The 14,536-nt window shown below is 36.8% G+C and overlaps 1 protein-coding gene across 1 annotated transcript; it reads right to left on the reverse strand.

The window, feature by feature from the left end:
- Positions 1-7,537: 7,537 nt before the first annotated feature.
- Positions 7,538-13,165, reverse strand: ECHS1 (enoyl-CoA hydratase, short chain 1). Its single transcript, XM_072424333.1, has 4 exons — positions 13,009-13,165; positions 10,479-10,676; positions 10,093-10,220; positions 7,538-7,744 (listed from the first exon to the last, which is right to left on the reverse strand). Exons 1-4 carry the CDS (start codon positions 13,106-13,108, stop codon positions 7,553-7,555), a joined length of 618 nt encoding a protein of 205 aa, XP_072280434.1. The 5' UTR covers positions 13,109-13,165; the 3' UTR covers positions 7,538-7,552.
- Positions 13,166-14,536: the final 1,371 nt, after the last annotated feature.

A 14,536-nucleotide genomic window follows, 5' to 3' on the forward strand; every position in this document is an offset into this window, starting at 1 on the left:
AGGACACTGCGGAGGAGGGGGATTCCCTATCCGGTGTTCTAATGAAAAAAAATCTACCAGTGAAATAAATCTACCATGGGGCGTGTACAAATGGGTGTGTACAATGCACACTTGTTGTAACAGGTAAAATTAAAAAAATATTAAAACTTTTAAAAGTTTATAAACTGTGTTATGTTTTGCGGCTCCAGTCTATTTTTCTTTAGTGGAAGAGGAGGCAAAATGGCTCTTTTGATAGTAAAGGTTGCTGACCCCTGGCCTAGCACTAAGCACAGGCATTTCAGCTTTCTGTCTACAAATGCACCACAAAATATTTTTATAAATGAGACTTCTCCCAAGGCTGCCTATTTAGGCAGTAATCTTGTTCTATAATCATTTGTTGTGTTTTAGACATTGCTTCTGATGAAGCAACTCAAGCTTAGAGTCAGTGACCGCCTTTGGGCATATTTTCAATACCAACCCATGGATTATTCTACCTGATTGGAACTGTAAAGTTGAATACAGACTGTAAAGAATACAGATTTTGATATAAAAAAAATCTATTACAGATATATATTTTTTTGTTATTCCAGTGTAAGGTCAATCCTGAATTGTAATGCTTGTGTATTGAATATTATGAATATTTTTTTATACAGGTTACATAAAATCTAGTTTGTGCCAATAAGCAAAAATGGGGTTCTTTGGTTATTTATTGAAATACTGGAGTAAGTGTTCTATACAGTCAGAGTGTGAATAGGGAGCAAAGCCTTCAGGCCAGAAATGAGTTGATTGACAGCTTTAGCGTTTCTCAGCTCTTGTTCCAACTTTCACAGCAATCAAGAGTTTTCTGCTTTCCTCAAACTAATCGCTTATTAGTCTTCACAGAAAGAGGTGACAAATGCAAATAAAACAGCCTTATAAGAGGTTATAATAGGCACCGCATGGACCCATTTGTCCACGGAAGCTTTTAAAAGAACTGTTAAAGGACAAGGCTTAAACACTCAGTAAAGAAAATAAGAACTTTTTAAGGCTCTTTGTGAAGTATAGGGGGTGCACTAAGAAGGGGAATAAAAGCCAGAACTCATTTGATTCGTAGAGTATCAAATTGAACTTAAAATCTACTGTGACAAAAAACATATATTAAACATTCTTTGTATTGGATGGTTCATTACATAAATGCTTGTACCTCACCAATTTGCCACATACACCTTTTCTTTTGACAGATGTGCTGCCAAAAATCTTTTTGTACTGGTGCAGAGTCAATTTAAAACTGGTCAGGAAGGTACACAAAAGGGGGTATTTCATTAAATACAAAATGCTAAAACATGTTGATGTGCTAGATCACAAGGCACCATTGGGTTGACCTTTTATTTTGTTGCAAATTTTCTTATTGGAACATGGCTCTTATTTTTCCCACCTTTACATAAATGAAAGCTGCAGACCAATCTGGATTGCTTACCTTAATTGGTTGAGATTAGTGCCTCTTCAACTTGGGTTGTGCTCAACCTTCTGTTACTCCCTGTATAACTCCAGTATAAATGGGAGATGGGGGTGGGGTCCATGCTCTTTTCCCCACACTGTCATTGACAGTCACACTGTAATTGTCATACAATGTCTCTCAATCATGGTTCTTGTAGAAGTTGCTAGGGGTTCCTTGAGCAACGAGTGACATTTTTTACAATGGTCAGCAATATCAGAGGCATTTAATGGTGTAAAGCCCTCGATCACTCCACAAAACGAGACCAGTAGGTCCTGCACCATCCCATATTCCCTCTTCTTTCTGGGCCAGACTGGACACCTGAAAAAAAAAGTGACAATCTTACTGTGCATATGTGAAATCTGTACTTTTTAAATTCCAGGAAAGATTGGGCATGTGCAAAAGGAGCAGCTCACAGTCACCTTTTTATACTGTATAATGTAAAAAATGTGGTAATAGGTCGACTTGTGTGCTGCTCATGTGCTGCTGTTATTCACAGTCTATTCTCACAGGCTAGGGGTGGATCACAATACAGAATGCAAAGTCACATATATGTATTTCAGCTGTTTGAAGACCTATGTGTAAACCAGGGATCAGCAAACTTTTATGGCCACCAGGCCATTTATGGGGTGGGTGGAAGTACATTAGGCCGGACTCTGAGTCGCACCCTAATGGCTCCGCTCACCACCAGGGAATGCCCCATGAAGTGAAATCCCTCTCCTCCATATGCATTGTTGAGGAGAGGGATTTACCTTCAGGGAGCTTTCCCTATTAGGGGAGCAACAGCAAGGAGGCGGCACCGAGCCAGATTATCCAGGATCGGCTAGGTGGCGTTAGGTCGGAACAAACTACTGGCTAGGCCGTATCTGGCCTAAAGGCCGGAGTTTGCCGACCCCCGGTGTAAACTATAAAGTATAAGTAGTTTCATTTATTTTAACTAGTAAGCCACAGCAATACATTTGTAGTTGTGTTCACTTTAATCCGCATGGTACTGGTATTAAATTAATTGCATCAGTGACAGGCATGAAAAAAGTAAAAGCTGGATATTATTTTTTTATACTGATAAACATATGCATATATTAAATATAATAAAATAAATGGCAAGAATCAGTATAGCCAAAGCAATATTTAAAGTCTATATAGCTGTTTAGTTTATATTTGATTAAACCAAACAGAGACAGAGCAGGAAATATTAATAGATATTGTCAAATTAATTGTGTCACTAGAACAGGTTTCACCATTTAAATACTTTTCCTGAACCCCTCTTGTGTGACAACTCATTACAATCATTTTGGATTTTCCATTAATTTTTGTTTCAGTGACCATTGACAACAGAACCATTAGTATGCCCATTTTTTTATATTTAAAAGAAGCAAGATAATAATTCGAAAAGATCATCAAATACCACAACATATCACTGGAGTGGATTTTTTTCAGCTTTGAACCTAGAAACAACAGCCTGCTGTGTGAAGAAAATAAAAAAATAATAATTTTCAAATTTGCTACATTTAAATATATTTAATCTCTAGGGTATTGCATAATGTTCAAGCTTTAAATGCACATTTTAACAAGTGCATTTTTTTTATTTTTTCTATGGACAGAAATGGATCAAATATATGTTTAAAAAATCAAAAATTGCACAATTAGGTTTCATTTTTCTCCAAATGTAATAATATACATTTAGAAATAAAATTTTACTGGATGTGCTAGTATGCCACATGCATAACTGCAAAATTTGACTCTGACAATAATAATAATTATTTTATATATATATTTATTATAAATGGCATCTTAATATTTTTTACACTTAGGAAAATTATGTATGATCAGAAAAATCTTAAAATCTAATTTTGTTCTTTTTTTCTAGGACAGATTTTTTTTTTTTTACCTTGCTTCAAACAAAATTAAATAACTAAGATCTAAATCTATACTGCTTTGTTATGTTTCCTGATGTGTGCCAAGGGTAACTTTTGCTGTTTTGAAAATAAAAAGCAAAATCTATTTAGAGGCTCCTTTGAAACATCACTTTTTAGGCAATACCTCCCTCTGCTGGGGCCCTTCAGTAAAGATCTAAAGTTGAGTACTGAGTTATTTCTGTCAAACATATGTAAATGAGACCTTAAACTTTTTTTTTCTGTTCATGAATTATTTATGGTTGCATAAAAATGCACAATATTGAATAAAAGATCCAATCAATTATTGTACCTAAATGTCAGACAGCTTTGGGATTTTAACAGCACACTTCATAAGGAATAATATTATTCCAATAAATTAAAAAACCTTTATATAAGGATTTTTTTCTAGCATACTTCCCACAGTTCATAACAACACTCGCTGGTATATAATTATATATGACAGTTCAAATTTCTGATTTTCAATGATGCTGCAAAGATGTACCTAAATGTTGACCTCAATGTGTTTCACAGTGCAAACTGCTTCTTCAGGAAAAGCAAGAGTAAAGGTAAATGAAGGTAAATAATACTAGCAAGGAAGAACCAGGCTACACCACTTCTCCAGAGGTAACAGCAATAGATTTGGGACAGTATCAGACATAACTGGTATTAGACCAATATCAGTCTCCTCATGGCCATGTAGACACATTGGGCCTGATTTGTTAAAGCTCTCCAAGAATGGAGAACATACAATTTTATTAGTGAACCTGGGTGATCTAGCAAACTTTAAATGGATCTGGTCCAGGATTGAAAACATTTGCTAACAAATAGCAAATTACTTAAATTCATTCCAGGTTTGCTGGATCACTCAGGTTCACTCAAGAAAATGTAACTTCTCCAACCATGGGGAGCTTTAATAAATTAGGCCTATTGTATTTTGGATGCTAATTGCAACTTTATTTAGCTGGATTATCCTCAGACGCCATAAGATTGTCTGATATTATCCAAAATGCAGCAGGAACAAGCAAAATATGACGTGTCATAACAAATTGTATAGCAGAAATTATTGCCCTGTAAGAAGTATGCTAGTAACTGTACATTGTTATTTTTCTAGCCCAGTTGTCACATGTTTTATAGCTGTTATGCAACTATATTGGTGTATTTTTCAAAATAAATCCTTAAAAACATTTTTCTAGTGAACGTAAAATTTATGGAATATTTATTCCTTTTGAATTGTGCAATTATATTCCAAACCTGTCTGACATTTAAACCTATACATTTGATCTTTTTAGTAAATCTTGGGCTTGGGCTTGGCATTAGAGGAAGCCATGCATTTTCCTATATTTAAGAAAAACAAAAATCTTTAAATGCAATTGCAAATGTTGAGGTCTATTCATAAAACAACAAATCTGATATTTAGTAACATTGGAACAACTTCCTGGTTTATATATTTTAAATGGCATTAATTGTTGAAGGTTACAGAACGTCAGATCCACTGATCTATAAATAGATTTCTCAATGTAACTATAAATAGGACAAATAATAGGATTATACTTTCAATTCAGTTTATTTGTTTTAAAACAAACAAATAAAAAAATATTTTTTATGTTTTGTTGTCTTTAGATTGCATTAACAAAATTAAGTCATTTTTGAAAAATTGTTATAATAAATTATTTTAAATGATGTCAAAGTATTTTCTGAAATAATAAGCTCATAGCTAGGTAGTATCAAATTATGCCACATGATTCGCCAGGTAGAAAATATCTTCTGAGGATGTGAGGAAGATAACGGCATGATGCCAGACATCCTCTGGTCATGGCCCAGGCTAGGACCCTTTTAGGACGCAGTTTGGGTAATTACACAAAAATGTAAATATCACTCACTCCCAGTGGACCCAGTTTTTTTCATTTCATTGTAATAACCTTCATTTTAAGGAATTTTTTTAACACTGGTTAAACATCTGATCAATGCAGACAGATCTTGTATTCCCCTGTCTCGGAGGAAGACTAAGCCACCTTCAGTTAGGAAGTGGATATACAAAGTCAACAAAAAATGCATATGGAGGACTTTACCTCCTGCATACATGGTACCAAATCTAAATTCTGCAATACCTGTTTTTATTGGAAACAGTTTTTTTGCAGTCACTTGGACCTTATCTCAAACCTGTTTACTTCCTATGCTCCCTTTCTGAGTATGTCAATGTAAAGACGCAGGTGAGATTCCCACCTATTTGCTCCAGGACACTTTGTTGCCTACAAGAGTTGATTGTTGTCCAAGCTACTGGCATGATGGTTTGTTGTTTTTGGGTATCTTTTTGTTGTTCTAGTAATTCCTTTTAAATTTGAATAATGAATGTTGTATGTTAAAAAAAGCTCATATAGCTGAAATAAAAAATTCAGGTCCATAAAAGATATGTAGTGGAAACACCTAGGAGGTAAATCTAGTAATCATAAATACAGAAAAACATACAAATACAAAAAAAGACATAAATAACATGAAGACACCATCCTGGCGCCACAAGCACATTACATCATTGACTCCAATCACCATCACCATACAATAGGTCTCCTATCATTTAACCATATGCACCGAAAGGAAATATACTCTTTTGTGAGAAATGAACACCTCTGACCAATTACAGCATTCAAATCAAGCACCAATTTGATATGAGCACCAAGCCAGAGGGGTAATGTATAATATGAGAGGCATTCACCAGCTACAATGTGTCTTCATGTTAAATACTTTCAGACAGAGTAACCAGAGCCCAGTAATTAATACTGATGAAAAGTGGAAAAGCACAAGAGTGAAAACAGACATTCAATAACAGGAGCTGTACAATGTGACTCAGTCATCATAGGCAGGGAGCTAACAGAGGGTTTTAGCTAATTGGGGTATGTGCTTTATAACAGCTGAATACTGCTGTCACAAATATGACTTGGCAAGAGCAAACATCAGCTTCTGTGTTTCCATCCTGACTTTCGATAATTCAAGAGATCAAGCCTGGCTCACATTCAAGCTCTGCAAGACTTGTGCTGAAATCTGACAACAAATGTCATTTTTTTTGTTAAATTGCCCCCCTTTTAAGAGCACCTGTGGATAGACAAGCATACAAACAACCTCCCTGTAAATTATCAGCAAATAAATACATAATGCAATAAATATATTTATAAGTATTAAACTTTGCCAGTACTCACCAATCAAGTTTCATCTCTTATTCTCTGGGTAAATTAAAAAAAATGTTGTATAAATATGTCTATTTTAATTATATTAAAGTGAATATTGTAAGAAAGGAAATGTATGCCAAATTTCTAATACAAATACGTTTAACAAATTCCAAGGTCACCAACACATTTATTTACTATTCTGGATTCCATTGCATTTTAACTGACTCCGAGACTCAGAAAACAAAAATTTACCAATGTGAGTACTTGTAGACTTTTCTAGTTTTCTAATGTACACTTTTTCCATATTATAAGTTTGTATAACTCCAAGCAGATAAAAAAGACACAAGTTAATGCATCTTTTAAAACATTAATATATCTTTAAATATATTATATTAGATGCAAGCTTCTCCTTTTTTTGTCCAGTCTTAGGCTGTAGGAGAGACAAGACCACTGAACTGCAGAACAGAAAAGTCATGTCCTAAAACGTTTCAACCTTGGGTGAATGTTTTGTTAAAAAAAATAATGAACATAGAAGGGTAACACCTTGCCTCATTTTGTGTGGCCTTTTAATGCATTTAAATGTTTAATCACATTCTTTATCAAGACTCAACAGATTGACACAAACTATGTTTTTTTTTTTTCAAACTGTTTTTTATTAGATTTTTCAGTTTACAGAGATAATCATAAGAATTGAAGATGTGTTGGTAAAAAAGTGCATTCATAGGAACAACAAATTAAAGGTAAAAGACATGGCTTTAATGTTAATCAGGGGGTTTATAAAAGAAAAGAATAAAACAAGAAATTAGTTGATGCCTATATAGCAACCAAGGTTCTTGGTCCGTGTCCAACTAAACTTTCTGATCGTTATAACTTTTTTAGATTAACAAGGCACAAGATCAGAAAGCTCCAACAAAACATTATGATGTGGTACTTTTTGTTTTTTGCTTTGTTGAACTAAATAGATGTTAAATCTAATATTTTTCTATTACATCTTCTAGTGGATAGATAATGTAGGGTTTTATTGAATGCTGTCTTGACCCTCTTCACTTCAACAGCACAAAAGAAACATTTAGACAGGGAGTAAAAACAATATAAATTTTAATATGAATGGCAATAAGGTTCGGAAGAAATTTACCTGGAATTGTTCCAAGCAAAATTTCTGGCTGACCAAACTGGGCCTTTTCTCCAGCATAAATAATGTCACACATCATGGCAAGCTCACAGCCCCCTCCCAGCTGAAAAAACAAAAAGTTAGTCATTGTTGAATATAATAAAACAATATATGCAACCCTAACTGCAAAATCTAAAGAAAATAGGAGAGTGGTAGTGCAAATGAAGGAGCAATGTTAGTTTAATAACTTGTATGTAAAATGTAAACTAAATGAGCTAACGCACTGTTTTCTAATAAGTTAACAGTTGAATATTCCTTTTTGTGCAATTACATTATTTTATTTTACTGGCAAACACTTGCTGATTCTGGCACTTTTCTTCCTTATTAAGCATACGGATGTAATGATTCAACTTAATGATCGTATATATAGGATGCCAGACTTACTCTTGGAGATCTGCAGTCATCTCTATTATCACTCGCCCAACACCCACCCATTACAGCTTTGTGCGGCACTCCTTGTGGTATGAGGTATCTCTCCACTTACACGGACTCTGTTAGACATGCAAAGTGTATTTTACTAAAAGGGGGTATCCAGTCCTGTCTTTCGTGCAATATAACATTCTTCCCTTTCATTAACTTTGCAAATACTGTACCACAAGTCGTAATTTGGCTCAGCTATATTTGTACCGGAAACTCCTCAATGTTCTTTGTCAATGCAGCATATTCCAGATGTGGTCTGACCAATGCTTTGTACAGGGGCAGGATTATGTCTCCATCTCTGCAGACTATTCCTCTTTTAATACAAGAAAATATTTTATTAGCTTTAGATATTGCAGCTTGGCATTGCATGCTATTAGTAAGTCTATGATCCACCAGAACCTTTTCCATTTCTGACTCATCCAAATGTATTCCCCCTAGACAGTATGAAGCATGCATAATTTTACATTTATCTATATTAAATGTAATTTGCCACTTGGCTGCCCAATCAAACAGTACATCCAGGTCTGATTGTAGACATCCTGTATGGACTTAATTCCATTACATAGTTTGGTGTCATCTGCAAACACAAAAATGGTACTTTTATTTATAGAGTTTTATAACTCTATATAATTTATTAAGATGTTAAACAGTAAAGGTCCCAACACTGAACCCTGGGGTACACCACCAATAACCCTGGACCATTCAGAGTATGAATAATTAATTTAACTCTCTGGATGCGGTCTTTAAGCCAGTTCTCTATCCATTTACAGATTGACTTTTCTAAACCTATTGACCCTAACTTGAATATTAACCGTCTGTGGGGTACAGTGTCAAATGCTTTAGCAAAGTCCAGGAACACTATATCAACTGCTATTCCGCTGTCTACCTGTTTACTTACTTCCTCATAAAAAGAGAGTAAATTTGTTTGACAGCTTCTGTCTTTCTTGAAGCCATGCTGATTATCACTTATATTATTTTCTAGCCGGAAACTTCTCCATGTGGTTCTTTATCAAAGTCTTTAGGACCTTAATTTTTCCCAGCTGTTTCTCGATCATAACAATTCTGAGCCATTGTCACTCATTTAAGGCATTAACATTGCTATTATGAATTTGGACTTGAGCTCTGCCATTTTCCTGTGTACACAGAGCTAAAAAAAGTGTTTTAAAATTGAAAGACTTTGCTAGCAATAAAAGTACAGCAAACATGGGAAAGAATTGGTTAAAATGATTTAATATTACCTTTTTATTATACGATTCAAGTAACTGGATTGACTTGTTACAATTGCTTAAAGCTTTTTAAAGGCAGGAAATTTCACTTATTATTATTCTTCCATTATTTCAGAACCTTGTAATGTGAACAATATATGTGACTTTACACTGATTAAACTGTACAGGCTGACATAAAACTGCTGACAATGACCATGCAATCAGACAAGTAATAAATTACTAACAAATATATTCTATTTCTATTCCACATTCTAATTCTATTTCACTTTTGGGGAAATTTAGGATCACATAGGGCTCTGCAATAGGCATTCCAACCTGCCTGCACATGCGCAGCTCAGCATTGGTTGGCTGGATACCCTGCCGTTTCCGGGACTAAATGCATCCCTGCATGCCTCTGTGGGAGTTACGTCCTCCCGACTTGGGCAATCAAGATGGATGGAATGTGGAGGATAAGGAAGATGGTGGTGCTCGTGACAGAACAGAGACAGATGAGAATACACTGGGTTAGGTTCTGCTTGGTAAGCACTGAACAAAAAAATGTGTTGCCTTATGTACTGGCTCTACAAATAACTTATCAATATTTTCTATGCACAGTTTATAAATAATAGGAAATGACTAAGCTGCTCAGTGCCAAGAGGCCTCAAGTCAGAAGTCCATTATTATATTTGTGCTGAGGTTGGGTATAGATCCCGGGGTTTTTGAGAGAACTGTAGAATGCGGGTCAGGTTGATGTTTGTAATAGTAAACAGTGCATCTAATAACTTACTGCAAAACCATTAACTGCTGCAATGACTGGCTTCTTTACAGTGGACACACGATTCCAATGTGAAAGGAAGCTTCCTCCATAACATTCTTGGAATGTCCTGTTTTGCATCTCTTTAATGTCTGCACCAGCTGCCGAGAACAAATATTCATTATTTTTAAAGCATGTTTAGCAAAATAAGCTAAAGTAGAACTATAGTCAACCTTTAAAAAAAGAAGGGAGTAATTTATTATGTAAAACAGGCTACCTATAGAAGTAAGACTTGGCCCCCAGTTACCCCTTGAATGTGTTATGCTATCATATTTCCTACTTGTTGATAGTAAGTATTAATAATAGTTTATTCACGGGTCTATTTCTAAGTTCAGAGGTTGGCGTTATAAACAACCTACCAGCAAAGGCTTTCTCACTCCCTGTAATGACAATTGCTCCAATTTGTTGGTCGCCTTCAAACGAGTCCAGGGCCTGGTTAATCTCGGTCATCAATCCATCACATAAAGCATTTAGTGCTTTGGGGCGATTCAGCTGTATGAACCCCACATTCTCATTCTTCCCTTTGCGCTCCACCAAAATATACTGATAAGATGGACCTGACAGAAGAAATAAGTGATCACCAATTAGGAATTACAGCATCAAACCTGTTATGCTTACCACAATGATACTACATAGTATTCAAATGCTCCCCCTTAGTTCTAAAAGAGAACCCTTCACATCCCCAAGGGTTTAAATGCACAATTTTAGCATCTTTATAATGTGAAAATTTAAAGTGACCATGTCATTTTTCTTGTCACCAATACATATGCACAAAGCCTTATGATGCATTATTTTCTGGCCTCTGTCCCCACTAGTAGGACCCAGGCCTAGAGGGAGATGGTACATGAAGAATAAATTGAAGCAGCATAGTGGTACAGTACCGCTTATTTCCACCCACTGTCAAATATGCAGACACTGATTCTGTAAGAACCAGTACTGTGGCAAAAGTGACCAAGTGTCAAGGTACCAGTCACCGGGAGCCATACAAAATCTTGTGATCCTGCTGCAGGTCTAAACCTGGCCTTTCTGTGCCAGGGGCAGGAACAATTCACCAAAGTAAAGGAATATACCTTTCACAGATGTTTCTATTGACAAAGTTAAATAATTTCATTGACACACCTATAGTGTTGAAGAAGCAATAGCTGTGAAGAAGGAAGATATAGAAAGAACACGTTGTAACTATAAATTTTGCTGGGTGATTGTAACCAGGGTGAGTGAAACCCAGGTTTAGTTTCGGTTTAGGTCCCCATGTCCTGTATTCTATACTCTACCATAAACAGTAAACTGCTCCCCTTTTTCTAGATGATGGTAAAAGATTAGGTCGCAGAAAAGCTGCTGAGCTTCATACCCCAAATTCCCATAGCTCACCCACAGTTGAGGCACATGAGAATAGGGTATGTATCCACCAGTGCACTCCTAATAATTTACAGTAATATATTAATCTCTATTGTCATGGTGTCCATTTAGTAGGATAGTTTGTATTCAAACTACAAAAGTGTTAAAGAGAGACACTTCCACCAAACCATGCAATTCACAAACAGTCTTCCTTTAGGTTTCTATGTGCAAATAAGGCTAATTTCAGGAGAGGGGTTACTGCACATTTAATGTACTTCCGTTCATTTGAATAGGATTGGCTGGAAACGAATTTGTGCACACGTTTGCACACTCCCATTTTCCTGGAACTTTTGGCCACATTGCAACCACTGCAGTGAGCTGGAGGACTAGAAATGGCCCATAATCTTCTGTTGTGCGGTGAACTGCACAAAACAGCATTTATCAAATGCAGTTGACTCCTAAAACTTCTACTGGGCAAATATAGCTGTGCTGGGGAGCAGTTAATCATGTGGTTTTAGGCATGTTTGAAAAAGACCAGGCATATATAGGCTGCTGGATGCCACCACAACAGCCCCAAATTCAGACTTGTCAGTGAACTACAATGTTCTGTCACCATCTCAACCTTTCCCATATAAGGGAATGGGAGAGGTTGGGATCCTTCTTTTGCATATGGCTGCCAAGTTGCTTTTGGCTGCCTGGTTGCTGTTTAGGATTTGCAATGTGGTCAGGATGTGTGCAAATCTTTTTGCATGTGGTGTGATTTTATATCCTGGGTCCAAAAGAGCCCTTCTATTACATTTCCCCTCTCCTCCCATTGCAGCTACATAAAAGGTTTTGTAGGAAGGTGAAAACATGCTGGACCAGCACAGAAAGTATTCACAGACATTCTGGAAAAAAGGACCATGACCTGCACAGAAGGGGGCCTTTAAGTACTTGATATTTTGGAGCTTTACCTGGTAATCTTTATGACCAGGTGTTTTAGGAAACCTGAAAGGCACTTCCACATGTAATAGAACTCTACTGACCTTTATAAACCACCTGCGAACAGACACAGATGCCTTTACAATGGGGCTTCTCAATTTAATTTAATGATTTGTAATTACATTTTCTAGAGGGGAATCTGCTACCATCTGGTTAGGGGACTTTGTAAGGGGTGCAGACCCAAATGCGTTAGCCTTGGCATTGAATGATCACAAGATGGCTCACAATATATTCAGCCATATTGTCATGTATGCATCATACCACTGACTTACCTTCAAATGTTTTCACAACTGGAATAGTTTTTAGAGTAAAAGAAAGTTTTTAAAGTACAACCTACTTGTGCAGAGAATAAGTTATATGGAGGTACACACATATTTCACACATACAAATGTCTAGTATAAAGTTTGGAGCACACTTCAGGCTGAACACAGATAACATTTACAAATAATCCTTTCTAAACAGATTTATATAGTCACCACTCCATTCCTGACACCAATACACATGCAGAGCATTGCAGCATACACACAGCCTACAAGTATGTGACCAGACTTCTATCCCATCCACACAATGTACCAGCGCTGTAACCCCGAGAGAGCCCAGGTCGGATCTGAAACACAGGTGACAGCCGAACAATCCCTCTACACAACGCAGCCATGATCCTAATGTCACGCATGCGCAGAAGCGGCGCCCTTGTAGCTCACGAGACTCGTTCGTCCAGCAAGGACGTGGCCGCGCATGCGCATAGTATTCCCGAAGCTGTAACTATTTCACCTCTCCTTTCTCATTTGTTAAACATTGTTATCATTATAAGATTGTTTCTACATTTATGTGAGCAATGCAATTCGTTAGGAAAAAGATATTATAAAGAACGAAAAGTATTACCAAGCACTATAGAAAATGGAGGGACAATGTGAGGTGATATTGAGCAATGGAACTTAGCATACATCAAAGTAAATCAGACATTCTCTCAAACATTACCTGATGGGAATCTTCCAGGGCCACATTTTGCAATGACAGTAATTGATTCCCACGAGGAAATGTTTGAGGGAATTTCTGATTCTAACTTTAATAAATGGAGCCCAAACTGTACAATGTTGACAGACCTTTGTGGCAGAATGAATGACCTCTTTACCTCCTGGCTTTGCCATTAAAATAGTCAAAGATCTAAGACCGGGAGAAGAACCGGGTGAAGATGTTGAGTTTAGTTCCGAGACTCATTTCACAAAACTAGCATAACATGATAAAGATATAAAAAAGGTGATAGGTGAAAGGGACAGATATTTCCGGTGGGATTTCAGAGTAATATTTATGCAGTGATGAGGATTGGTGTTAAAGCGTTTATAATTAAGCCTAAACTGTACTGAAATATCTTACTTCACTTACTATAGTCTACAAAGATCTTCATGTATCAACCTGATAGGTACTAAGATTTATTTACAATCTCTAATATCTTTACCGAAATCCTAACCTTTGAACCTAATTGTCAGTAGAGGATTTTTACATAAAAAAGAGTGCAGCACCGCCCCCTAATTCTTGACCGCCTAGGCGATCGAGAATGAATGGAAGCTCAAAGCCTCCTGGGATACCTACGTCCCCCATCCCAGGAGGCTCTTGGGTGCTGCTTCTGTGCATGCCTGATCCTCGGGCATGCACAGAAGGAGCCTTTTCGCTCAAACAGAAAAATTTGCCGATCTTACGTATGGGTAGTGAGATTGTCAATTTTTTTCATCCTACATCACCCGATCTCGCGCCAGGGTCGGGTGATGTAAGATATGAAAAACCTGGCAAAAGAGCAGAAGATGGCGGCGTCCGGAGCGTCGGCTCCAGGACGAATGTTGGAAGGACGCAGGACCTGATGCAGGACACCTCTGGAGTGATCGGACTGCACTGCGGGATTGAAGGTAAGTGTTATTTTTTATTTTTAATATGCCATTTTCAGTTTAGTTCCTCTTTAACTAAATGAACTTGAGTTGGCATTTTTTTTGCCTTAGCTGCTCTGCCATCTGATATCCAGCAATCTAGAAATGTGATCAGCATAGATGTGTGATGTCATCCCCCTGGTTCTGACATCACTCACCATCTTTGGACAGCAGAGAAATAT

The sequence above is a fragment of the Pyxicephalus adspersus genome, chromosome 10, assembly GCF_032062135.1.
Source record: "Pyxicephalus adspersus chromosome 10, UCB_Pads_2.0, whole genome shotgun sequence".
Taxonomy (NCBI): Eukaryota; Metazoa; Chordata; class Amphibia; order Anura; family Pyxicephalidae; genus Pyxicephalus; species Pyxicephalus adspersus.